The sequence below is a fragment of the Ceratotherium simum genome, chromosome 16, assembly GCF_057802395.1.
Source record: "Ceratotherium simum simum isolate JZ-2026a chromosome 16, ASM5780239v1, whole genome shotgun sequence".
In the NCBI taxonomy this organism is placed as follows: domain Eukaryota; kingdom Metazoa; phylum Chordata; class Mammalia; order Perissodactyla; family Rhinocerotidae; genus Ceratotherium; species Ceratotherium simum.
Genome location: NC_141915.1, coordinates 17,216,454 through 17,240,103, shown reverse-complemented (window position 1 = coordinate 17,240,103; position 23,650 = coordinate 17,216,454). Strand labels below are relative to the sequence as shown.

Below are 23,650 nucleotides of genomic sequence, written 5' to 3'. Positions count from 1 at the left end.
CAGAGCCTGAGTCTGCTTTCCCTCCTGGTTGCGTCCCTATTGCCTAGCACAGTGCCTGGCACATAGTAGGTCCACATCAGATATCTAGCAATTGAATGAAGGAAAGCTGCCTTTATCTTACCTGGGAAAATGTCTATTCAGATCCTTTGCCTATTATTTAGTTGGGTTATGTGTCTTTTTATTGTTAAGTTGTAAGATTTCTTTAACTACAAGTCCCTTATCAGATATATAACTTGGAAATATTTTCTTCCATTCTGTGGGTTATCTTTTCACTTTCTTGATCGTGTCCTTGGAAGTACAAAAGTTTTTAATTTTGATAACATCAGATTATCTATGTTTCTCTTTTGTTTTTGTGCTTTGGTGTTATATCTAAAAATCCTTAGCCAAATCCAAAGTTATGAGCTTTACCTCTGTTTTCTTCTAGGAGTTATAGTTTTAGCTCTTACATTTAGGTCTGTGATCCATTTTGAGTTAATTTTTGTGTATGGTGTGAAGGAAGGGTCCAACTTTATTCTTTTGTAGATGGCTATCCAGTTGTCTCAGCACCATTTGTTGAAAAAACTATTGAATGGTCGTGGCACCCTTGTTGAAAATCAGTTGACCATACATAGATGTCTTTATTTCGGGACTCTCAAATCTGTTCTGTTGACCTGTATATCTGGAAAGCCACCTCCAGCTCTAACAGTTGACCGTCTCTGACCCCCTGCTTTCAGAGTCCTGGAGGCTCCCGCAGGAAGCGTTGCCGGGACATCCCACAGCTGAGCCATCTCCCCACTGGCCCCTGGAGTTAATCACTTCCCACATCTGTCCGGGTGACCACTGGAGGGTCCAATGTGACTGGTCCCTGAGGGCACACAGGGGAGGGTGCTATGGAGGTGTGCATTCCCTCCCTCCACCTACGCGCCTGCACATCTTTCCCAGCACAGGGTGCACGGTCCCAGAGCAGGGCCTGTTTGTGCTGAGGCCCAGCCTCTGATTGGGTGGATGCCCTTGATGCGGGCCAGGGAGGAGGGAGCATACACGGGAGGTGGCTCTTGGGATGGAGAAGGGAGCGGGGCCTGCAGGAGGGAAGCATTCCTGGCACTAGAGGCATCTTCACCAGGACGGCGGCCTCGGGAGGGAGAACCCTGCATCCATGGGTAGGCGCTGGGAGGCTAGAGAGGGCCACTGGCATTGCCAAGCCCTTATCCTAACATGGCCTCCTTCCTTGTTTCCTTAGTGAGTATGTGTGCATGTGTGTGTGTGTATGGCGGGTGGGTGACTTGACCTCCCTCGTTTCCGAGTGCTTGCTCCATGAGGTTGAGGGATTGGATGCTTTAAGAGGTCAGGTGGCTCTTGGCCAGTGTGTCCTCGGGGTAGGACTGTTGTCTCACATCGACTCCAGCGGTGAATAAGACTCCCCAAGGCAGCCAGAAACCCTCGTGGAGTGGGATAGAAAGCCGGGAGGATGGGGCCTGGTGATATCATGGGAACACTTTAGCTTGCAGGGGAGTTCCGGATTTATCAGTGCTTTAATGCAGCTAAGGTGGAGAACATCACTGAGCAGAGCACTGTAAAGCTGCACCTACCTGTTGAATGCTGAAGAGCTGGGCTGCCTGTGGGCTGAGGGAAGTGGGGGTGCTCAGCTGGTGGGGTGCTAGCTCAGAAGGTGGGGGAGAGGTCATGTGGTAGAGAGGCCCGTGGTACAGTCTCTGTTCCCCTCCTCCAGATCTCCTAAGGCCTTGGGGATGAATCATCCAGAAGTGGCAGCCACCGCAGCAACACCATATTTGTTAGGGGAATCCACTGCACGCTTCAGGGCCCACATCCCTCAGATCCAGCCCTTGGAGCAGAACTGGGGGGAGTGCAGAGATTTCTGTAGGGTGCGCCCATCTCCTCCCTCTTCATTTGTTCTCCCCACTCGCCCGCCCCCGAGTGGAGCTGTGTGAGCTGAGTTGGAGTTGCTCACTGCCTGAGAGTTGCATCAGCCCCGCCTGGAAGGCTGGAGCGGGAGCCTGTTGCTATGGTGACCACTAGGCTTCAAACCAGGGAGAAAGATGAGTTAGTTGCAGGGTGTGGTTTTCTCGCCTTGTGATGCTGTCATGTGATAGGCACGTGGGTCTGTGGACCTGTATTCCCAGCCTGTCCACGGGGAGATGTGTCATCTGCTTGGGTGGGCATAATGGGGTCAGCTGCTCCAAAAGCCATGTGGGCATTGACCAGGTTGGGTGTGTGTGACTAGAGGGCACAAGTGGCTCCCTTGGCCCTTCTGCCTAGTTCTGGGGGGAGTGAGTGATTTGATCAAGTAAATCAGATTCTGGGGGCAGGGAGGGGTCCAGGATGCAACCTGTCACCCAGAACAGAGGGCTGCTCTGAATCTCAGGCAGTAAAACCTGACCAGGGCCGGCTCTGTGGCTTAGTGGTTAAGTGCGCGCGCTCCACTCCTGGCAGCCTGGGTTCGGATCTCGGGCACGCACCGACGCACCGCTTCTCTGGCCATGCTGAGGCTGTGTCCCACATACAACAACTAGAAAGGTGTGCAACTATGACATACAACTATCTACTAGGGCTTTGGGGAAAAAAAGGAGGAGGATTGGCAATAGATGTTAGCTCAGAGCCGGTCTTCCTCAGCAGAAAGAGGAGGATTAGCACGGATGTTAGCTCAGGGCTGATCTTCCTCACCAAAAAAAAAAAAAAAACCACAAAAACAAAAACCTGCCCAGGCTGCATCATGAATTTTTTCTAAACCACCTGACAGAGCTCCTCATCTTGCTAAAGATAACAGACTGCTTGGCCAAGGCAGCACAGTACCTCGGTTCAGATCTCTTCTCTCACAGTTTGCCTATAATGGGAAAGGAGGAAAAAAGTCCGCGTTCCAGCTGCACTGAGCACTGGCCGTGTGCGTGGCACTGCCCTAGACACTGCCCATCGTTTTACCGTCTCCTTACCTCTACATGGGAAGCAGCTAATGCTGTCCTCAGTCTGCAGAGAAGCAAACTCAGGGGCCCAGAGGGTTTAGGTGACTTGCCTAAAAAATTAAACCTAAAACTTTGGGCTTCACATCCAGTGTTCTTTTGGATTCCAGATGCCCATAGAATCAGGAATTCTTAGGCTGTCCAGTAAAGAAACACACTGTACATCTGGTGGAAAAACCATGGCAGTCTCTCCCCAGAGAAAAACACAGGTTCTGTGTGGGGAGTGGTTGCCTGGAGCTATTTCTGATTTCTGAACAGGAAGAATGAGAGATGTGGGCGTTGCCTGTGGACAGAGGAAAACCCAGAAAGCAGTTGGTGAGGTCAGGGCAGGGCACTGACAAAGCCCAGACTTGGTGCATAGAGTGAGCTCGGGATTTCTGCCAGGGGCCCTCTAGGGGTGAGGACTAGTTGTCAGATGAGTTCTCAGCAGAGAGGAGTTTGGTGAATTGGTCCAGGGGGAGATGTAGAACCAGAGGAGAACTAGGGCCTCTGCGAGAGCCTGGCAGTCATAAGATCTGACTTGCTGAGCTTGAGGCATAGTAATAGTAGTTAATACTTAAGTGGTGTTAGCACTCTTCTAAGTGCACTGTATTTACTCATTTCATCCTCACAAAACCCCTGGGAGTTTGGGCGCTATTATTCCATTTTGAAGATGAAACAAAGGCACAGAGAGGTTAAGTGACTTGCCCAAGGTCACACAGCTGATAAGTAGAGCTGGGATTCAAGCCCAGGCAATCTGGCTCCAGAGCATGAGCTCTTAACCAAAATGTTCTAAATACACCCCCCCCCCCCCAATATACCGGCAGTGGGAGGAAAAGCTCAGAACTGCACTTGTGAGCTTCTGTGTGTTGATGGCTGTGCCCCGTGCATTTGCAGGAGCCCAGAGAAACCTGTCCCTGTGTGCGCGAGTGCCCCTCCCTGCCTTCATGGTTCCCAGGAGGCTGGGTGCTCTGCTGCCTCTGTGTAGGGCTGTGGAGGATAGTGCTGCAGACTGCGTACCTGGATTGCTTGCCTAAGCCTGTTGGAGGGCCCCGGGCTCTCAGGAGGGAGCTCAGATCTAGGGCTGAGAGTGGACAGTGGCCCCCCGAGGGGCAGGCAGTGAACACGGTTGCCATGTGTGGGGGACGTTCTCTTGTGCCTCTTTTGGTGCATGGGTAACCTCTGTGCTGCCCACAGTCCCTGAGAAGACACCAGACAAAGTGGGCTTCCTCTCCTCTTTCCCAGGGCCAGGATTGTGGGGAGAAATAGTAATAATAATAATAGTAATAATAATAGTGATATCAACAATAAGAACCACTAACATTGCTTACTACATGCCAGGCACTATTCTTAGTGCCTTTACTTGAACTAACTTGTTTAACTGTCACACAAGTTCTGTGAGATGGTGGTGGTATTATTATCTTCTTTTTATAAAGGAGGAAATAAGGCACAGAGAGGTTAAGCAAGTTTTCCAAGGTCACACAGCTAAAACTGGGGTTTGAATTCGGGTAGCCTGGCTCCAGGGTCAGTGCTATCAAAGCACTGTACACTACTATGTCCTTTCATGGCTCCTTAGGGGCCTCCAGACCCTGTAACCCTTTTGTCGCCCTCCATTCAGAATCTTGCTTTCATTTTCCTGGGAGACTGAGATGTGCCCACTTACCTGCCCACAAGTCCTGTGCATGACATGTGGCCTCTGACATCAGCCAAGCCCTGGTTTTTGTGGGAACTGTGCCCCTTCCCACCTCTTATGCTCACATACCCAGGCACAGAAGGGGTGTTGCAGGAGCTCTCCTGGCAGCAGAGGTAATTGACCTTGACCATTGCTGCTCCGGCCTCATCCCGCCAGTCTGCCTGCACACAGATGGTCCCAGTGTCAACACCTGGAGCGGGGAAGGTCCCACCAGCCCTGTGGGCCCTGGTGCCTGTCTCTCTCGGCCTGTCCTCTCTGGCCTGTGGTCTACAGCTGCCCTTGTTAGGAGGGCCAAGTTGAAACATCTCCTTTCCTTTCCACTCCCCATCCCCTGTCAGCCCCTGGGCCAGGTCTGGTCCTGAGCTTGATTCTTAGAGGGGGCTGCCTTCCTGTGGGAGGTAAGGCCAGCATCTCTCGCTGCCAGGTGGGAGGATGGAGCTCTGTGGATCTGAGTGGAGGACTTGGGAGGTGGCCGAGGGGTAGGGGCAGAGCCAGGGACAGTGGTGACCTGGGGGAAGTTTCACTTCCAGCTGTGAGCCCTGGGGTTGTTCTGGCCGCTCCCTGAGAAATGGCCGTTGGCATTGGTTGCAGGGCAGGTTGATCTCTGTCGTGAGTGCCCGCGTGCTGCCTGATGGGGGAAGGAGCATTGGAATGGGAGCCTACAAATGCCTGGCAGCCCCTGCCTAGGGCAGAGCCAGACTTGTCTTGTGCCAGGAAGTTGGCAGCACCACAGAAATGAGCTGTGGAGGTGGAACCTGCCTTTGTAACTCAGAAGGGGACTCCAAAGCCCTCGTTGGAAGCTAAGTGGGCTTCAGGCCTGGTTTAGTCCCCTTGCCCCCTGTAATCTCCATGAGAGACCTTCTGTCTCTGGTATTGCTCCTTCCCTGTCTGCTTTTGTTTTGTTATATTTTATTCAATTTTTTTTTTGAGGAGGAGGAATGGCCCTGTGCTAACATCTGTTGCCAATCTTCCCCTTTTTCTTTTTTCTCCTCAAAGCCCCACTACATAGTTGTGTATCATAGTTGTAGAGTTGTAGCTCTTCTACGTGGGACACCACCTCAGCATGGCTTGATGAGCGGTGAGTAGGTCCACGCCCAGGATCAGAACTGGTGAACCCCAGGCCACCGAAGCAGAGTGCATGAACTTACCTGCTATGCCACTGGGCCAGCCCCTATTTTATTCAATTTTTAAAATTGTGGTAAAATACATGTAACATAAAATGTACCATCGTAATCATTTTTAAGTATGCAGTTCAGTGTCATTACGGACATTCACACTGTTGTGCAACCATCACCACCATCCACCACCAGAACTCTTTTCATCTTGTAAAACTGAAACTCTGCACCCATTAAAAACTAACTCCCCCTTCTCCCCCACCCAGCCTCTGGTGACCATCATTCTACTTCCTGTCTCTATGAATTTGACTACTCTAAGTTCCTCATATAAGTGGAATCATACAGTATTTGTCTTTTTGTGACTGCTTGTTTCACTTAGCATAATGTCCTCAAGGTTCATGCACATTGTAGCATGCGTCAGAATTGCCTTCCTTTTTAGGGCTGAATAGTATTCCATTGTGTGTATATACCACATTTTGTTTTTCCATTCATCAATGGATACTTGCACTACCTCCACCTTTTGGCTGTTGTGAATAATGCTGCAATGAACATGGGTGTTTCCCTGTCTACTTTTGGGCATACTTCACACATCAGCAATAGGCCATCCTTGGGGCTTGGTCATGGATGGGCCCACTGGCTCGGCCCCAGGAGAGTGGGTGGGTCACCAAGTTGTGGGGAAGGCTTGGCCCTCCGGTGCCACCTTCTACCAAACACTAAGCTGTGGGTGCTCCTGGCAGCAACCTACTTCGCTGAGGACATTCCAGATTTCCTTCCCCTCTGTCCTCAGAAGAGATTGCTGGGCTCCTGGTTCTCTCCTGAACAGGAGGAGGGCGGCTGTGGTTCACTATGAGCCTGGCATGGGTGGTGTTGGGAGAAAGGGACTGTCAAGCATTGGGAAGCGTATGTACAGCTTCTTTGAGACTGAGGCTGGAGGGCTGACCTTACATGGAGGAGTTGGGGGTGTGTTAGAGTAGGCTGGTTATGATGCAGAACCACCTTAGTCCTGAAATCCCCATGACTTAACATAGGCAGGGTTTGCTGCTTGCTCATGCCAGTCCATCGCAGGTAGGCGGGGGCCTCTGCTCCATGTGGTCACTCAGGGACCCAGTCCGATGGAGGCTACACCATCTGGAACCCATGGCCTCCAGGTCAGTGCAGCAGGGGAAGAAGGAGAATGGAGAATTGTGCATGAGGGCTGACCAGAGCAGTGGGACTCAGAAGGTGACAGGGCCTTAAGGGGGTGGGTGTGTCTGTGTGTGCCTGTGTGTGTGTATGTGTGCATATGGGCAAAGAGCAGAGACAGGCTGGCTGGGCAAACCACCTTGCCCTTCCCCAGCTCAGCCCTCACCTGGCTTTGCACCACCCCAGGTGAAAGGTGATGTTGGTGTTTCAGGAAGAGCCCATTGACTCGGGGAGATCCTCTCATCTCGTCTCAGTGGGAGACAAAAGGAAGTTGGAACAGGTGAAACCACTGGCACTCTGGAGCTGAGGGGAGGGGAGAAGGACATGAGTTTTGAGGCTCCCTCTTATGGCCCTGTTCAATAGTAGAATTATTTTTAAGGTCCAGGAGGCCCTGTGTGGAGAGCCAGCAGCTTGAGCTGAATGCCAGCAAGTCTGGCCTCCTGGCAGCAAGGGGTAGAGGTGTGGGGTGTTCCTGTGGGTGTATGTGTGAGGGTGTGCAAGCGTGTGCAAGTTGGGAATGTCTTGGCTGACTTCTGCAGAGAGGGGCGGGAGCCTGGAGCCACTTGGCTCTGGGATTGAAGGGAGCCCCCAGTGTGGAAGGCAGGGGTCATAGATTCCAATCCTGGCTGCCACCAATGTGCAAGGCCACTTTGAGAGTCTTACTGACCTCTCTGGACCTTATATTACTTATCTGTTCTCTGAATTGTACCTTCTTCTCAGTACTAGATTGAGAGTCATTTAATTTTTCATAAATACCCTCAGGACTCATGAAACCATATATGGGAGAGGGGCTCTGAGGAGGCCATCCCAGGCGGGTGATAAGTGCGATTGGATTCAAAGGTCATTGTCATAATGGTCCTTTGATTCCCCTCCTCTTCTCCTCCTGGCTGCTCCCCCATCTGCCTTTGTGGGGCCGAGCAGCATTTCCCATCAGCGTGCAGGGAGAGGGGAGGAAGCGCAGAGCCTTAAATCAAATCAGTCTGGGGTCATTACTTCTCATCAATTCACGACGATTCAGAGGGGAAGTGGGAGGCGAGTTAAAGCCGTTAACTCTCACAAGGGTTAGAACTCCTGTAGGATTTGTCAGCCTGACCTCCTGGCCCCAGACCCTACATAACCGAATTGGTTATTTTATGGGAAGTAACTGGGAGGAGTGTTAGGGGATTGGATCAGCCAGGGGGCAGTTACCGAGCATCTGCTGTGTGTGAATGCTGTCTGGAGTGCCACGAATAATACATACCAGGTAAAGAGGGCCATCCTTGCTTTCCAGACTCCTGCCCCCTAGTGGGGAAGCGGGAGTAAACCGAAGGCCAAATGGGTATGAAGTTGACTTTCTGTATAGGGGATTTTTTTTTTTTTTTTGTCTGATTGATGGAATGCTGTACTGTTTGTGAAATACTCTTCTTGTTGCTCTGCAGAGCAGCCCCGTGGATGGCAGGGCAGCTGTGTTTTACAGCAAGGATGTGGAGGCTCCCGAGAATGAGAGGCTTGCCAGAAGTCCTGTAGAGCTGCGACCAGAACCCTGATCCGTCTGACTTCTGGCCTGGGGCTTGACTAATTGTATCCCACTGACCGGCTGTTGGGCTACTGGTAGTAGAGCTGGGGATGCCGAGTCCTGCTTGGGGTCTGTTCCTATCACTGCGTCTGACACATAATAACTTAGGAGATGTTTGTTGAATGACTATTGCTTATTTACACATGAAAAGTAAGCTTCCTCCACTATGGCAAGGTCATCTGGCCTTCTGCACTGTTATTCCTGTATGTTTAGTGGGCGTATAACTGCCTTTCCTACAGAGTAATTAGGAAGGTTAGGCCCGTCTACCTGGGTAGGGGATACGTCAAAGTACAAAAAGCAATGACCTGGTTCAAAGAGCAGGCTTCCAGTTGTGGCTCAGTTGTTATTAGCCAGGTGGCCATGAATGAGACCCAGAATCTCTCTGAGCCTCAATTTTCCCCTGTGTAAAATGGGGGAATAACATCTACTCTAACAACCTCCCTGGGTTGTGAGGATGAAATGAGATCCCGGCTGTGAGCTTGCTTTGTACACTGCAAACACGGTGCAGATAATAGCTTTTCTGTCCATCTCGCTGAGCCCGGACACTGGTGAAGTCGCTCTCCCTTCTCTGCCCAGGGCTGGTTGGCAGCCCCCGTCCCCTCGCCTGCTGTTTCTGCCCCTGCTACCCATGCCCAAGACCTAGGATTCCTTTGTGTCAGGCTTTGGAGCCCCCGCGGCCACGGTCTCTGCCTCCCTCCTCCCCTCCTCGAGGGAGCCTGGAGGTGGAGGATCAGATCGCGCCTCCATGGCAACCAGAGAGGCCGAGCCGCACCCCCGCTGGGGGCCTTGAGTCTGTTCCCAGCAGCGGGGGCGGAGCCAGAACCCTGCGCTGCAGCTCACGGCCGCGCCTCTGGGAACCAGCTGCCGCCTCGCCCCTGCCCTGTTTTCCAGTGCCCCTTTGCTGGGTTAGTGCTCCTGCTCCGGGCCTACCTCAAGGCCTGGGGTGAGAGGGATGCCATCGTGTGGTCCAGGGGCTGCTGAAGGCCAAGGCTGAGGGCGCTGAGTGAATGGGATAGGGGCTGCCCTCCCTCCCTGCCCAGGGTGTACAGTCAGAATAAAGCCCTTTCTGTCTGCCTCCTTCACCTCTTCCCAGGCAAACCTCCCAGTCCTTCAAGTCTTAACTCAAACCCTGCCTCTTGCAGGTAACCTTTCCTGCACTTCTCGTACCACCTGGCTGATGGCTTCTTGGGGCTGTTTCAGAGTTTAGTTTCATTAGATTTTAAGGGCTGTGACCTCAGTGTCCTTGTCTTAAACTGGAGGTTCTCAGCCTTAGGATACATTAGAATCACCTGGGGAGCTTTTAACAGCATCACTGCGGTGGCCACCCCCACCTATTCAGTATGGATCCCTGGGTTGGGAGCCAGACACTGGTAGTTTCCAAACTCCCCAGGGGATTCTAGTGTGTAGGGAAGGTTGGAACTGGTGTCTTAAAGCTTAGGATTTAAACTACTCTGATGGCCTGTGATGCCTTGCTGGACGCTGAGCCTACTGAATGTAGGCTGACCGATGGACTCTTGGGTCAGCTGATGGGGGAAGGTCTGCTGGAGCGTAGCCCAGTGGTAAGTTGCCAAAGCCCTGATTTGTTTTTTGTTTTTCAAGGACTGGGAGATCTCTGAGGGCATTTACTGCTCAGGAAGGGGACTAGGTACTGATAACAGCTACTGTTTATTTGATGCTTGCCCCAGGCCAGGTGCCTTGCATTGCATATATTTTGTCACTGAGACCTCACAAAAACCTCATGAGGTATAGACATTGGGTGTCATCCCCATTTTAAAGATGAGGAAACTGAGGCTCTGGAAGGTTAAGTAGCTTGCCCAAGGTCATGTGGCTATTAAGTGGTAGTACTGAGATTGGAGTCTGACTCGGAGCCTATACCCTTGACCACTGTGCTATCCTGGCTCCCCACCCCCTCTTTGATCAGTCACAGAGCAAGGGATGCTGAGAAAGAGGTGGCTTGTCCTGCAGGAAAGATGCTGGTCCCAGGATGCCTCACTTTGGTGCCAGACCATGACTCAGGGACTCCTGATGGTATCTTTTGGGTCAACTGGGGTCACTGGGACCTTGAAGGTCTCCAGCTCGCTCTCCTGTTCCTTCAGTTGACCTCTGTTGAGGACTGTTCTGCCCAGACGCTGTCCAAGTTCTTTAACCTACGTGATGTTATTTAATGTGGTCTCACAACTAGCCTGGGCATTCTTACCCCCGTCTTGCAGATGAGGAGCTGAAGCTCAGAGAGGCCCAGAGCCAGCCAGCTGCTAATCCATGGAGCTGGCATTCAAACCCAGTTCTCCTAGTTCTGTGGCAGACCAGCTCTGGCATAGGCGAGAAGGCCCTGGACTCCAAGTCTGCCTTGGGGTCTTGGTTTCCACCAGGTTGCGGGGTTGGGGGGGGCGGGGCACAAGTCTCAGAGCCCCTTGTACCTGTCAGCTGAGTGAAGGAGATGAGGGTCTCTGCAGGGTTGTCAGCCTCGGAACTGACTCCACTGCTGAGTCTAGCCAGTGTCCTGGCCTCTTAGGAATGTGGGAAAGACCCAGCTTAGCTCTAGAAGGAATTTGAGGGAGTTACAGGATTTGGGGGGAAATGGGCAGATCTGTGCACCTCCCAGTGGAGGGGCCAGCATCGGAAACCACGTGTGCACCATTTCACAACAGGGTCAGTGCAAGCCTCAGTCCAGTGCCCGGCATCCGGGGGAGATCTGAGCAGGGAGTGGAATCATCTTCTGGGAGTTAGTGACAGGCATGGCAAGTTGGCAGGACTCTACTCATGCAGGAGGAGGGCTCCCGCGGCCGCGGGTTCAACTCACGAGTCTATTCTTCTGTGCTTGAACAAATGGACACAGTCCTCCCTCGGTTCTTTGCAGCACTGTTCCCCGCATTGGAAACAGTGGCCCCCGCCCCCCTGCAAGGCGCGCCCAGACCCTCCGCCAAACGGACCTCTTTCTCATCCAGACTTTGACACCGGTTGTTTCTTCCACTCTTGGGCCCTGAGAGCAACCTGCCCGTGTGGTTTTTTCTATCTGTGCGTGTTCTACATATATTGCAATGGTTAAAGCACGGGTCCTGGAGTCAGACTACCTGTGTTCACTCAGGGTTTCCACTTAGCCATTAAAGCTTGGACAAGTGACTTACTTGGTTTTTAAATTTTTAGAAAACTCTTTTAAGTGCCCCAATCTTAAGCATACAGCTTAAAGAACTTTTACATACGTCTACTTGCGTAACCACCACCCTGATCAAGATATAGAATGTTTCTAGCACCCCAGGAAGCTCCCTCATGCCCCTTCCCAGCCAACACCCGCTGCCTCCCGCAACTACCCACAGGTAGCCGCAACTGTGAACTTCTGTTGCCATCCATTTGTTGCGCCTGTTCTTGAACCTCATATAAATGGAATCCTACAATACGTGCTCTTTTGTGTTTGATTTCCTTTGCTCAACATAGTGTTTGTAAAATTCATCCACTGTGGGGTTGCTCTGAAGCTAAAATGAAGTTGCGCACGGTGCGGTGCCTGGCACAGTCCCAGATGACAGCGAGCATGCAGAGGACCCCACTGGGAGATCCTGGAGGGCAGGAGCGGTGTCCACGCCCGGTTGCTCTGTCACTACCTGTTGCAGCATGTGGCATAGAGACTTTGGATGCTCTCTGAAGACTTTTGATGCTGCTTCGGTGGGGATGATGGTCAGGCCTGGGCTTCCCTGAGCTGTCTCCCAAGTTTCGCTCCCCTACCCCCATCGTCAGTTCTAGGCCAGAAAACAAGTTTATCACCTAATATCAGCCCTTGTACCACTCCTGCCGGGAGGGTAGGACCGTTCCACACCTGGAACTTAACTTTATCCTGCACCTTCAGGTTCTTAGAGTGTCCAAGGAGAGGTTGGAAAGGCCCCCCAGACTGCCCTCAGCATCTGTTTCGGGGCTTGAGGCTATCAGGATGTATTCTAGGCTGTGTCCATTGGTCCCTGGTCAGTCTCAGGGGAAGATTGTGAACAGCTTGACGTCTGTGAGCCTCCAGCTCCAACCAGAGCTTAAGATGGTAGGAATGAGGGGTGGTCTTTTGGGTTTGAACCTACCTCCCACAGACCAACTCTCTGCATTGCCCAAAAAGAGCATGTCTGAGGCCTCCATGGTCTGTCATATCCATATGTGGCCTGTCCGTACATCCATGGTCTGTCACACTGTAGCACAGCCTCCCTGGTTTGGCTCATATCCTGTCATCTGGCACAGGCTCCATTACAGGCTTGGAACAGATAACCCTTGTTCACATGTGGTCCCAGTCTGGGTGACTCCTAGGAGATCTGGAGATCACAGGATTCTGCCTGCATTGTTGAGGACTGTAACTCAACAGAGGAACATAACGTGTCAGGAGGGATGATCTAAAATTGGTGACATTTGGCAATGATGTGGCTGGCAAGACCCCACAGAGGGTAATGGTCCAGATCACCAGTCCCCACTGAGTCCTGACTAACTCTTAGCTCAGCTCCTGAGGCCCTCGGTGTGCTCTCTGTGCCCACTTCTCGAGGGCTATCTGCATCTCAGCCTCCTGCTCACTCAGTGTTCTAGCCGTGCCAGGCTATTTATAGTCCCCTTAAGGGACCCTGCTATTTCACACTTGGTGCCTTTGCCAAGCCTGTTCTCATTGCCTAGAACTCTGCTCCCATCCCCCATCCACCTGGCAAGCACCCACACATCTTTCAAAATTCAATTAATAATATTAATAATAGCAGCTGAGATTTATTGGGTGCTTACTATGTGCTAAGTGCGTTGCGTGTGTTATCCAGTTTAATCCTCGCAGCAGCCCTGTGCACACGGTCCCTTTGTCAGCTTCTTTCACATTCATTCATTTAACCACTGTCCATTTATAAGTGGCTGCCTTGTGCCAGGCACTCTTCTGAGCACAGAGAGGTTAGGAAGTAATGGAGCCTGGATTGGAAACCAGGCCGTGTAACCCCAGGGTCCTTCCTCTTAGCCACAGTGATAAACCACCTCCCTTTGAGTATCATCCAAGCTCTTCTAGCCATCCCCTCATCCCCACTGTTGCTCTCTGCCTTGCTGTGCCTGGGAGGTATTCTGTCACAGCTTCTAGGATGTTTTATTGCTTACTGGACTGCTTTCCTGTACTGGGCTATAAGGGTATCACTTAGGAGTGTGTTCTTTTTAAGTGGCAGAAAATCCAGCATATAGGGGCTTATATTTCCTACTTAGCAAAAAATGAGGTGGGCTGTTTCTAGTGTGGCTCAGTAGCCCAACAACATAAGAGAAATGTCCGTTTTTTCTTGATCATTTGCTCATGGCAGCAATATGGCCACTGTAGCTCCAGTTATCACATCTGAGTTCAAGGTGAGAAGTTTCTTGTTAATTATGAAAGGCCATGCCAGAAGCCCCAGCATACTTTACTTGAGTCTCATTGACCAGAACGGTGTCAAATGCCACCCCCCCCCCCCAGTTGCAAGAGAGGCAGAGAAAGTGGGTATCTTGCCTGGGACTGGGTCCATTGCCACCTCATATAAAGCCAGGGTAAGGTAAGCAGGGGAGAAGGGAAAATGGACATTGGGTAGGAAACAAACGATATCTGCTAGTGTCCTAGAGAGCAGAGACCGTATATTAATTCCTCTCAAATTCCCAGAATCTGAATACTCTATCATTGTTTTGTGTTGTTGCCTTGCAGGCTTTATTCTATGCACATACAGATATTTTTATTTTTTTCAAACATAGTATCATACTGTACATACTATTATTAATTTCCATTTTTAACTTAATAAGGTGATATACATCATCCATATAATTTTTAATGGCTACCTAGTAGTCCGTGTTGGAGAAATACCATAATTGACTCAACCAGGTCCCTATAATTAATCATTTAAGTTGTTTGCAGTATTTCACAATCATTAACAGCCCTGTGATTAATAACCTTGTAAATTTATTTTTGTGTACATTTATAATTAATTTCTCAGGACACAGTCTTAGGTTATGCTGGGTTAAAAGCTGTACCAACTATTAAAGCTTTTGATACAAGCAACCAAATTGACTCCGGAAAAGTTGTACCAGTTGTGTCTACCCTTGAAGAGTGTGTATACCTTCTGAGGGTATACTGTTTGCCCTCTGAGAGTGCCTGTTCCCTGACAGCTTTGGGTATTTTTTTTTTTTTTTTTTTTTTTAATTTTTTCCCCCCAAAGCCCCAGTAGATAGTTGTGTGTCATAGCTGCACATCCTTCTAGTTGCTGTATGTGGGACGCGGCCTCAGCATGGCCAGAGAAGCAGCGCGTCGGTGCGAGCCCGGGATCCGAACCCGGGTCGCCAGCAGTGGAGCGCGCTCACTTAACCACCAAGCCACTAGGTATTTTTTTAAATCTTTGCTGATTTGATAGGAAATTGCAAAAAATAGAAGTTTACATTTTCTTTGATTACAAGTGAAGTTAACATTTTTTAAAAATAAATACATTGGGCATTGGTAGTTCTCTTTTTAGTTTTCTATTCATTTCTCTTACTCATTTAGAAAGTTGATGTATTCATCTTATTCTTATTGGTTTGCATAAGTGCTTTATATATTCAGGAGACAAGGAGGTTCATAGGAGAGGGTCATCTGAGCCGGATTTGAAGGCTAAGTCGGATTTCACTGGGTGGAGAAGGGGTGAGGAGGATGTTCTAGGTATAGAAATAGCATGTGCAAAGGTCCAGAGGGGAGGTACGGTGTTGTGTGTTTAGGGACTGTATTAATTTTGTAGGGCTGTCATAAAAAAATTGCCACAAACTTGGTAGCTTAAAACAACAGAAATTCATGTTCTCACGATCTGGAGGCCAGAGTCCAAAATCAAAGTGTTGGCAGGGCTGTGCTCCTTCCCAAGGCTCAGGGGAGAATTCTGACTTGCCTCTTCCGGCTTCTGGTGGCTGCAGGCACTCCTTGGCGTGTGGCAGCGTAATTCCAGTCTCTGCCTCCATCTGCACGTGGTCTTCTCCCTGTGGCTGTGTCTTCTCCCCTTCTGTTTCCTGTAAGGACGTGTCATCAGATTTAGGACCCACTCAGTTAATCTAGAATAATCTCATCTCGAGGTCCTTCATTATATCTGCAAAGACATTTTCTTTGGTAAGGTCACATTCAGAGGTACCGAGGTTAGGATTTGGATGTATTTTTTTGGAGGCTACTCTTCAACCCACTTACAGGGACCTAGAAGCTGTCTGATGTTACAGGGCAGCAGAATGTGACCCTGTAAAGGTAAAATTGTGTCCATGAAGGGCCTCGAGCTGAGGAATTTAGGCTGTGCCCTTGAAGTGAATGGGGAACTGTTGAATTTTGAACAGAGGAGAAACATGGTCAGATTTGCAGTCTGGCCGTCATGGGGAGAGAGTGTTGGGATTGTCCTCACAAGAGTTGGTGAGGGTGGGGAGGAGGAGGGGAAGTGGGGACATTGCAGGGTGTGGGAGATGAGGAGCGGGAAGAAGGAGGAATCTGCGGAGGCTTCTGGGTTTCCAACTTGAGCGACCTGGCATATTAGCTTCAGGGCAAGGTTAGGTTTGAGGTTCCTGAGGGTAGTGATGTCCAGGAAACAATCAGAGATGGGTCTGCAACCCAGACCTCTCCCTGGAGCGTAAATAAAATTTGGGAGAGGGAGCAGAATAGGGGTGACAGAAGCCTGGGAAACACCAGTTTTTTCGCATCATTTTATTATGAAAAATTTCCAACATACCTAAAAGTTTAAAGAATTATACAGTGGGGACTGGCCCGGTGGCATAGCGATTCAGTTTGGCACGCTCCGCTTTGGCGGCCCGGGTTCGCAGGTTCGGATCCTAGGCACGGACCTACACCACTCGTCAGCTGTGCTATGTTGGCATCCCACATACAAAATAGAGGAAGATGGGCACAGATGTTAGCTCAAGGACAATCTTCCTCAAGCAAAAAGAGGACAATTAGCAACAGTGTTAGCTCAGGGCCAATCTTCCTCACCAAAAAAAAAGTATACAGTGAATACCTGTGTACCCACCACCTAGAGTCCATAATTACCGTTTTTCTTGCTTTATCGCACATCTGTCCATCCCTCTGCACGTCATCAATCCATTTTGTTTTTTGTGTGTTTCAGAGTAAGTTGCACACGTCAGTACAGGTTGCTTCAACACTTCAGCATGTGTATCGTTAACTAGAGTTCAATAGTTAGTGAAATGCACAAATCTTAAGTGTACTGGTTGGTGAATTTTGATGAATACATCCACCCGTGTACCCCAAATCCCTGTCAAGATACAGACCATTTCCATTGCCCCAGAAAGTTCCCTGTGCCCCTTACAATCAACACCTGTCCCCACCCCACCTCCCAGAGGCAACCACTATTTTCTTTTTCTTTTTTTTTTTTTTTTCCAATCATCGATTAGTTTGTCTGTTCTAGAACTTAATATGAGTGGAATCATACAGGATGTGCTCTTTTGTGTCTGGCTTCTTTCACTCAGCATAATGTCTGTAAGAGTTATTTCTGTTGTTGTGTCTATCAGTAGTTTGTCCCTTTTTATTGCTGAGCAGTATTCTGTTGTAAGGATGTATAAGGAATATCAATTTTTAAGGGGTGGGCAGAAAAAAAGGATTCCCCCAAGGAGACTTAGAAGGAATAGTGAAGGCAGTGGGAAAGGCACCGAGACAAGATGTCAAGGAAAAGCATCTGGACCAGTTACAATTAGGTTTGACTGCATATAACATAAAAACGAACAGTGGCTTAAATAACATAGGCATTTTTTACTCTCATGTAGAAGAAGTCCAGAGGTAGACAGTCCTGGGGTGGTATGTTGGCTCATTGTGCCATCACCAACCCAGGCTCCTAGCTTTTTTGCTCAGCCATCTTCAGCACTGACTTCTATCCTCCAAGTCACCACATGGTGCAACATGGCTGCTGGAGCTCCAGCCATCCCATCTGCTTTCCAAATTGGAAACAGAAGGAGGAAGCATGGAAAGGGGAAAAAAAGTGTACCTTCCAGTTGAAACAATCTCTTTTTGCAGCCTTCCGCAAAGTTCCACACTTACCCACTTAACATCTCATTGGCCAGAACTTAATCACATGGCCCACTCCACTAGGAAAAGTAGTCTTTTAACTAGTCACTGGGCACACTGCCACTCCAAGTATAATGAGACTTCTGTTAGTAGAAGGGGAAATGGATATTGGCTGTCAGCAGCTTCTCCTGCCTTTTCTCTTTCGAGACCTGGGGGCCAAGCCATGGTCCACTCGTCGTTCCTGTCTGTGGCCTTTCATAAACTGAAGCCTGTGCTTGGTGGATTTCCATGCTCCTGAGTCCCCAGGGTTGGTTTCTCCATCTTTTTCTGCATCCCTTTTCCTGGTAGGGGTCTCCTGGGTCTCTGCCCGATGTCCTGGGCTGTCAGGGTTTTGTGGGGGGAATGAAAGGGAAAGTATCTAGAACATTTGCAGAGATCTCTGTGGGCTCCTTCCTCCACTCCTGGGCCCCCTTTTCTGTGGCTGGCGCCTCACTCTCAGGCACCCCTCCCTCCCCTCTTTGGTCAGCTTCCCCAGATAAGGAGGACTGTAGAAGGAGATTTCTCTGGAGGGTTAGTGAGATTCAGAGGGAAAAGATGGCATTTGGAGACAGACAGACAGACCTGGGTTCGGATCCTTTCTGTGCAAATCTCTCTGAGACTCCGTGACCTTGTCTGTAAATTGGAGAGAGTGAGAACGGCCTCACAGACGTGACTAGGTTGAGAGGAGCAGGAGATGCGGGTCCATGGCTGCCACTCTGATAAGGCTGAGTTGTGCACACATCGAGGAGGCTGGCAGAGACCTTCCCGCCCTGCTGTGACCCAGGCAGCCCCCGGCTGTGCAGTAGAGGTGAGCCACGCCACCTTACCTATTGTCCCTTCCACCCCTGCCCTTGAGAAATATCTTGAGAGTGAGGGATCTGGTCCTGTGAGCCCTGGGAATTGTTTAGTGTACCAGAGAGTCAGTGTGGCCTGCTGGGATCTGAACTGTTGGCCATGCCAGGGTCCACCGTAGCTCACTGCCCTAGCCTTGACTCCGGGCCCTGATAGGGCAGCCTGGAGCCTCCTGGAGGAGAGGTTAACGTGATGTCTCCTTCCCTCCTTGTGCTTCTGCAAAGTGAGTAGGTCTCACCGGACAGTCAGGCCCCTCACAGAGCCAGACTCAGGAAGACTGGAAGCTGTCGCTCCTCTTCCCCCCTCCTGCCCTGGAAATAGCAGAGTCGGCTCAACCCCTGCCAGCCTCAGACATGAGCCCTGTGTCCCCCGGGGCAGCGGGCCCTATATCCCGGTGTGTGGCATACGCACATCTCAGCGGCTGGATCACTAGGTTCTGTGGTTCTTCACCTGCATGCCTGTCTTGGGAAAAACAGCCCACGTCCCCTGACAGCTTCGTGAGCCGTCAGCGCAGGGACTGGAGAGGAAGTCGGCGGGAGCAGGTGCAGCGAGGCCGGGGGAAGCTCTCGGCTGCCAAAGGGCCAGATTGGACCTAGCGTAGCCGTGGGCAGGCGCCCTGGTGACCCGTTGACACCATTCTCAGGCTGCCGTGTGTTGTGACAGAGGAGGAGGAGCCAGGGCCCCATAGAGAACTTGGCTGCAGCCTCAGACCTGAGAGGGACAGTGCATTCCTCTGCTCATTCATTTAATCACTCCATACATGTTTCCCAAGGTCCTGCTGCATGTTGGCCCGTGGGTCCTGGTCATACCGCGGTGACTGGGACACCCAGTTCCTCCCCCAGGGGCTCAAGGATGAATGGGCCGGATCAACAGGGGCACTGGAAGGCCCTGCACTGTAGGAGTTCTGAGCAGGGATGCCAGGGAGGACATCCTGGAGGAAGTGATATCTGAGCAGACGATGGGACAGGTCCAGCCAGGAGGGTGGGAGATAGTGGGAGGGTCCCTCACGCAGCTGCAGGAGAGACCCCACTGGTGGGGCTTGACTGGGGGCCTTTCTGAGGTGCTGCCTTGCGCACCCCCCCCACGGGCCTGGCCTGCTTGTCCCCAGGAGGGGGTGTCTGTGCATGGGCTCTGGGGCCTGAGTGGTGCCGGCAGCACCGAGGGGGCTCACAGCAGTTCAACTTCCCTGTGGCCTTTTCTTCCCTCCTTCTCCGAAGGAAGCCAGCATTGAAATTATAGAAATAAGTGCCGGCCTCTGAGGAGTCTGCTGTTCAGCTGTGTCCCTGCCAGGCCTCGGCGCCACCTTCTCGCCCACGCTCTGCCAGCCTTGGGCTCCTTCCTGCGTGAGGCCTTGTTCTGAGGGGTGAGGGCTCCCTCGGGTGCAGTTCTTCAATCCCCACCCCGAAACCTGCGCTGCCCCCCACCCAGGCATCGGGCTCAGTGTACAAATGGTACCCAAGGAGGATGGGCTCAGGAAGTGACATCTCTTGGCCCGCCCCCACCTCCTTATTCCCTATAAAAAGCAAAATGGTGACTCAGAGAGGCGAGTTGGAAGCATCCTGCCTCCTGCTCCTGCTGTTAATTTTTAGACTTGAAATCAGGCAGGAGGCAAAGGAAACAGCAGCTCCAGATAGGCGGCTGGCATGCGATTAAGCGGGTGGCAGCGGCAGAGCCGCTCCTCCCCGGCTCCCGGCAGCCCCTGAACCGCGGCGCCCCGTGCCTGTGGCGCTCCCCGGCCCCTCGCGTGGCCCGGGCCCCGTGCAGCCCTGCCTGGGCCGGGCCGTGGATGGTGCGGCCAGGGGCATGGCAGCCGGGGGCCGCCGCCGGCGCCCACCGCGGTACCGCTCCCTGGCGGCCCTCGTGGAGGACTCTCAGTGGCCTTTCTTGTTCCTTGTCTCAGACTTCAGCTACGGGGCGGACGACTACGACGGAGAGGGGAATGAGGAGCAGAAGGGGCCCCCGGAGGGCTCGGAGACCATGCCGTACATCGACGAGTCACCCACCATGTCGCCCCAGCTCAGCGCCCGTAGCCAGGGCGGCGGGGACAGCATCTCCCCCACCCCACCCGAGGGGCTGGCACCTGGGGTAGGTACACCTGCTTTTCTTTCTAGGTTTGGGAAGGGGGGCTCTTGGGGAGGGCTGTAGGTAGACATGGATGTCTTGGGCCAGGGTCTGCTTGGGACGCTGCTGGGGGAAATTTGGACCTGGCTGTTCTTAGTGCCCTTGTCATCTGATCCCAGTCCTGGGCCCCTCTCAGACTAGGCTCCCGGCACCCCCCACCTGCTGCTCTCTCTGCCTCCCCTGCACCTGTCTCTGCCTCCTCTACCAGCCATCTGCTCCCCCTGCCTCCTGGACACCCTCACCTCCTCTTTTAGCCCCTCTCTAGCAGGGTGGGGCCTGGGGGAGGGAACAGGCTCTTCTCTCTGGGCCCAGGCTGGACAGTGGCTGCAGATGTGACCTGTGGGCTGTAAACGTACAGATGCTGGCTCAGCAAACCAAGGCTGCCCTTGGTGCTCACTGTGGAGCAGAATGAGCTGCTTCTGTAGTGTTCACTGAAGACCAGGGGCCCCGTCCAGCCTCCTCTGTTGACTCTGAGCCCTAATGATGTCCACCTCTCCTCTTGTCTACTGGTAGGGGCTCTGCTCCAAAGAGAAGCATCTTACAAGGAAAATTCAGTATGTGCTCTGCGACAGGCCAGGGGGATAGAAATGTGTGGAGGTTTGCAATCCTTGTAATTCATGCTGTTCCTGGCCACAAGGGCTGGCTCTGCCTGGGCCCAGCTTGTGCGCGTGTGTCTGAGACACATGAGCTGGTAAGACAGAGGGTTTCCTGGGGGCTGTTTTTCTGGAGTTGGGGAGAATCAAAGCTGTTTCTCTGTTTTGGGGGGCTTGGAGTTGACTGGTCCTGCTTGGTCGAGGGCTTGTCCAGGTATGTTTTATGGGGGTCCCCTTTCTTCCCTCTGATACCCCGAGGAGCAGTCGCTAAGATGCTGTGAGATACTACTGTTCCTTGCTTGCAGGGCCCAGCACCCCCACTCCAGCTGGGGGGCTGCCTGGACTCTGCTGTTTCTTGAGAACCCCCACTTCCTTCCCTGCTACCCTCCTTCGCCACCCCTCACCCCCTCCACAGAGCTCTCACCCCCCTTCACACACCAGGGTGGCTGTTATAGCCTTTGGCAACAAGGGCCTTGGCAACGGGCTTCCCACTTGGGGGAAGCCACATTGTTGCCATGGCGACAGAGGCCAAGGCAGAGCCTGGTGGCTGCCAGGCAGTGCAAGTTTGGGAAGGGATGGTGGGGGGCAGGTGGGAGGTGGAGGGGCTGGGCGAGGGTGTTGGTAAGGCTCAGACCCCCCAGCCAGCCTCCTGGGGTGTTGCCCTGACATCCTAAGAAAGGGTGGCTATGAGAGACAGCCATCTTGGACATGCAGGGCAGGATTTTTGCTACTGATGGAGGAGAGGGTATTCTGGGACCTGAACTGAGGCCAACCAGAGGAAGCAAGAAAAAAACACTTGCTTGCCATTTCTGCCTTTAGGTCTCTGGCCACAACAGGGCTCAGCGACCCCCTGGGGGACTCAGCTATGACCCCACTGTGAGCAGGTGCAGGAAGATTCACTGTAGGACCCGACACGGGGCCAGGATGCTGGCTGAGCATTGAGAACGTGTGGCCAAATACAGCCGCTTGCTGAAGAGAAAAGTGTCTTTGCCATTTCTTTCTCCCCTCTCTGCCTTCCTCCTTGCTCCCTGTCCTGTTTCCTTCCTTGGTCGCATGACCACCTTGCTGAAGTACTTGTCCATCGATTTTTAGATCCCCTCATAAAAGGTACTGTCCACTGCTTTCTCTGGTGAAACAGGTCGCAGGCATGACGAGGGGGTGCCCCCGCCTGGAGCTCTGAGGCTTCAGGGCAGGGACTGACTTCATTTTGTGGCTACCCATCTTGCTTGGTGGCTCATGAGGGAATAACTTGGTTGAAGGACTTTGAAATCCAGAGATGCTACAGTGACAACTGACCAAAGTGTTTGGGAACCCCAGGACTGATTTTTACACCATTGGCTAGATGTCATGCAAGTTAGGGGTGGGGAGCATTTATCCAACTTGGGGAGCCTCGTGAAGACAGGGAGACTCCAGCCTGATGCATCCCTTGTCTGCCCACCTTCCCAGCTGGACTTGCATTTCTGCCCTTTCTGCCGTGTCACTGGCCCCATCTAGTGGACTCCACAAGTATTGCTGTTTACACTAGGGCGCTGGAGAGAGTTGCCACACCTCTTCCTGAGTACTTGGGAGTGTTTCGGTTATAAAAAAAAAATATGTCAAGGCTTCTGCTTCTTAGCTCTGTTGATTTGGCCAGGCAGGTCCCTCCCTGCCAGGCTTCCTGTTGTGGCCTTGGGAACCAAGGGGACTTTTGGACCAAATCACATGATTGTTCTAGATATTCAGACTTCTGGCCTCTGGCACCGGGGGCATTCCACACCCAAATATGCAGCCAACTTGTGCCTGGAAGCCTAGGGTTTGGTCTTTGGATTAGTCAGGGTTCTTCAGAGAAACAGAACCAATAGGATGCAGATTGATAGGTAGATAGATAGATACATTTATTATAAGGAATTGGCTCACTTGATTATGGAGGCTAAGTCCCCAAAATCTGTGGTCAGCGGGCTGGACACCCAGGAGAGCTGATGTATAGATCCAGTCTAAGTCCGAAGGCCTGAGAACCAGCAGAGCCAATGGGGTAAGTTCCAGTCTGAAAGCCAGCAGGCTCGAGACCCAAGAAGAGTTGATGTTTCAGTCTGAGTCTGAAGGCTGGAAAAGACTCACGTTCCAGCTCAACAGTCCGGCAGGAGGAGTTCCCTCTTACTCAGCCTTTTTGTTCTATTTGGGTCTTCAGTTGATTAGATGAGGCCCACCTACATTCACCCACATTCAGGAGGGCAAGCTGCTTTACTCAGTCAACTGATTCAAATTTTATTTATTTATTTATTTATTTTTTTTGGTGAGGAAGATCAGCCCTGAGCTAACATCCATGCTAATTCTCCTCTTTTTGCTGAGGAAGACCAGCTCTGAGCTAACATCTATTGCCAATCCTCCTCCTTTTGTTCCCCCAAAGCCCCAGTAGATAGCTGTATGTCATAGTGGCACATCCTTCTAGTTGCTGTATGTGGGACGTGGCCTCAGCATGGCCGGAGAAGTGGTGCATGGGTGTGTGCCCGGGATCCGAACCCGGGCCGCCAGTAGTGGAGCGTGCGCACTTAACCACCAAGCACAGGGCCGGCCCAACTGATTCAAATGTTAGTCTCATCCAGAAACATCGTCACAGACACACCCAGAGTAATGT

At 51.7% G+C, this 23,650-nt stretch overlaps 1 protein-coding gene across 2 annotated transcripts in view; it reads left to right on the top strand.

Moving 5' to 3' along the window:
• Positions 1 to 23,650, top strand: part of ABR (ABR activator of RhoGEF and GTPase) — a 180,184-nt gene that overhangs the window by 64,242 nt on the left and 92,292 nt on the right. For both annotated transcript variants that reach the window (XM_014789724.2, XM_004433336.3), the window contains exon 2: positions 20,223 to 20,407. In XM_014789724.2, the coding sequence (XP_014645210.2) occupies positions 20,223 to 20,407 (185 nt within the window). The remainder of the gene's footprint in view (positions 1 to 20,222; positions 20,408 to 23,650) is intronic.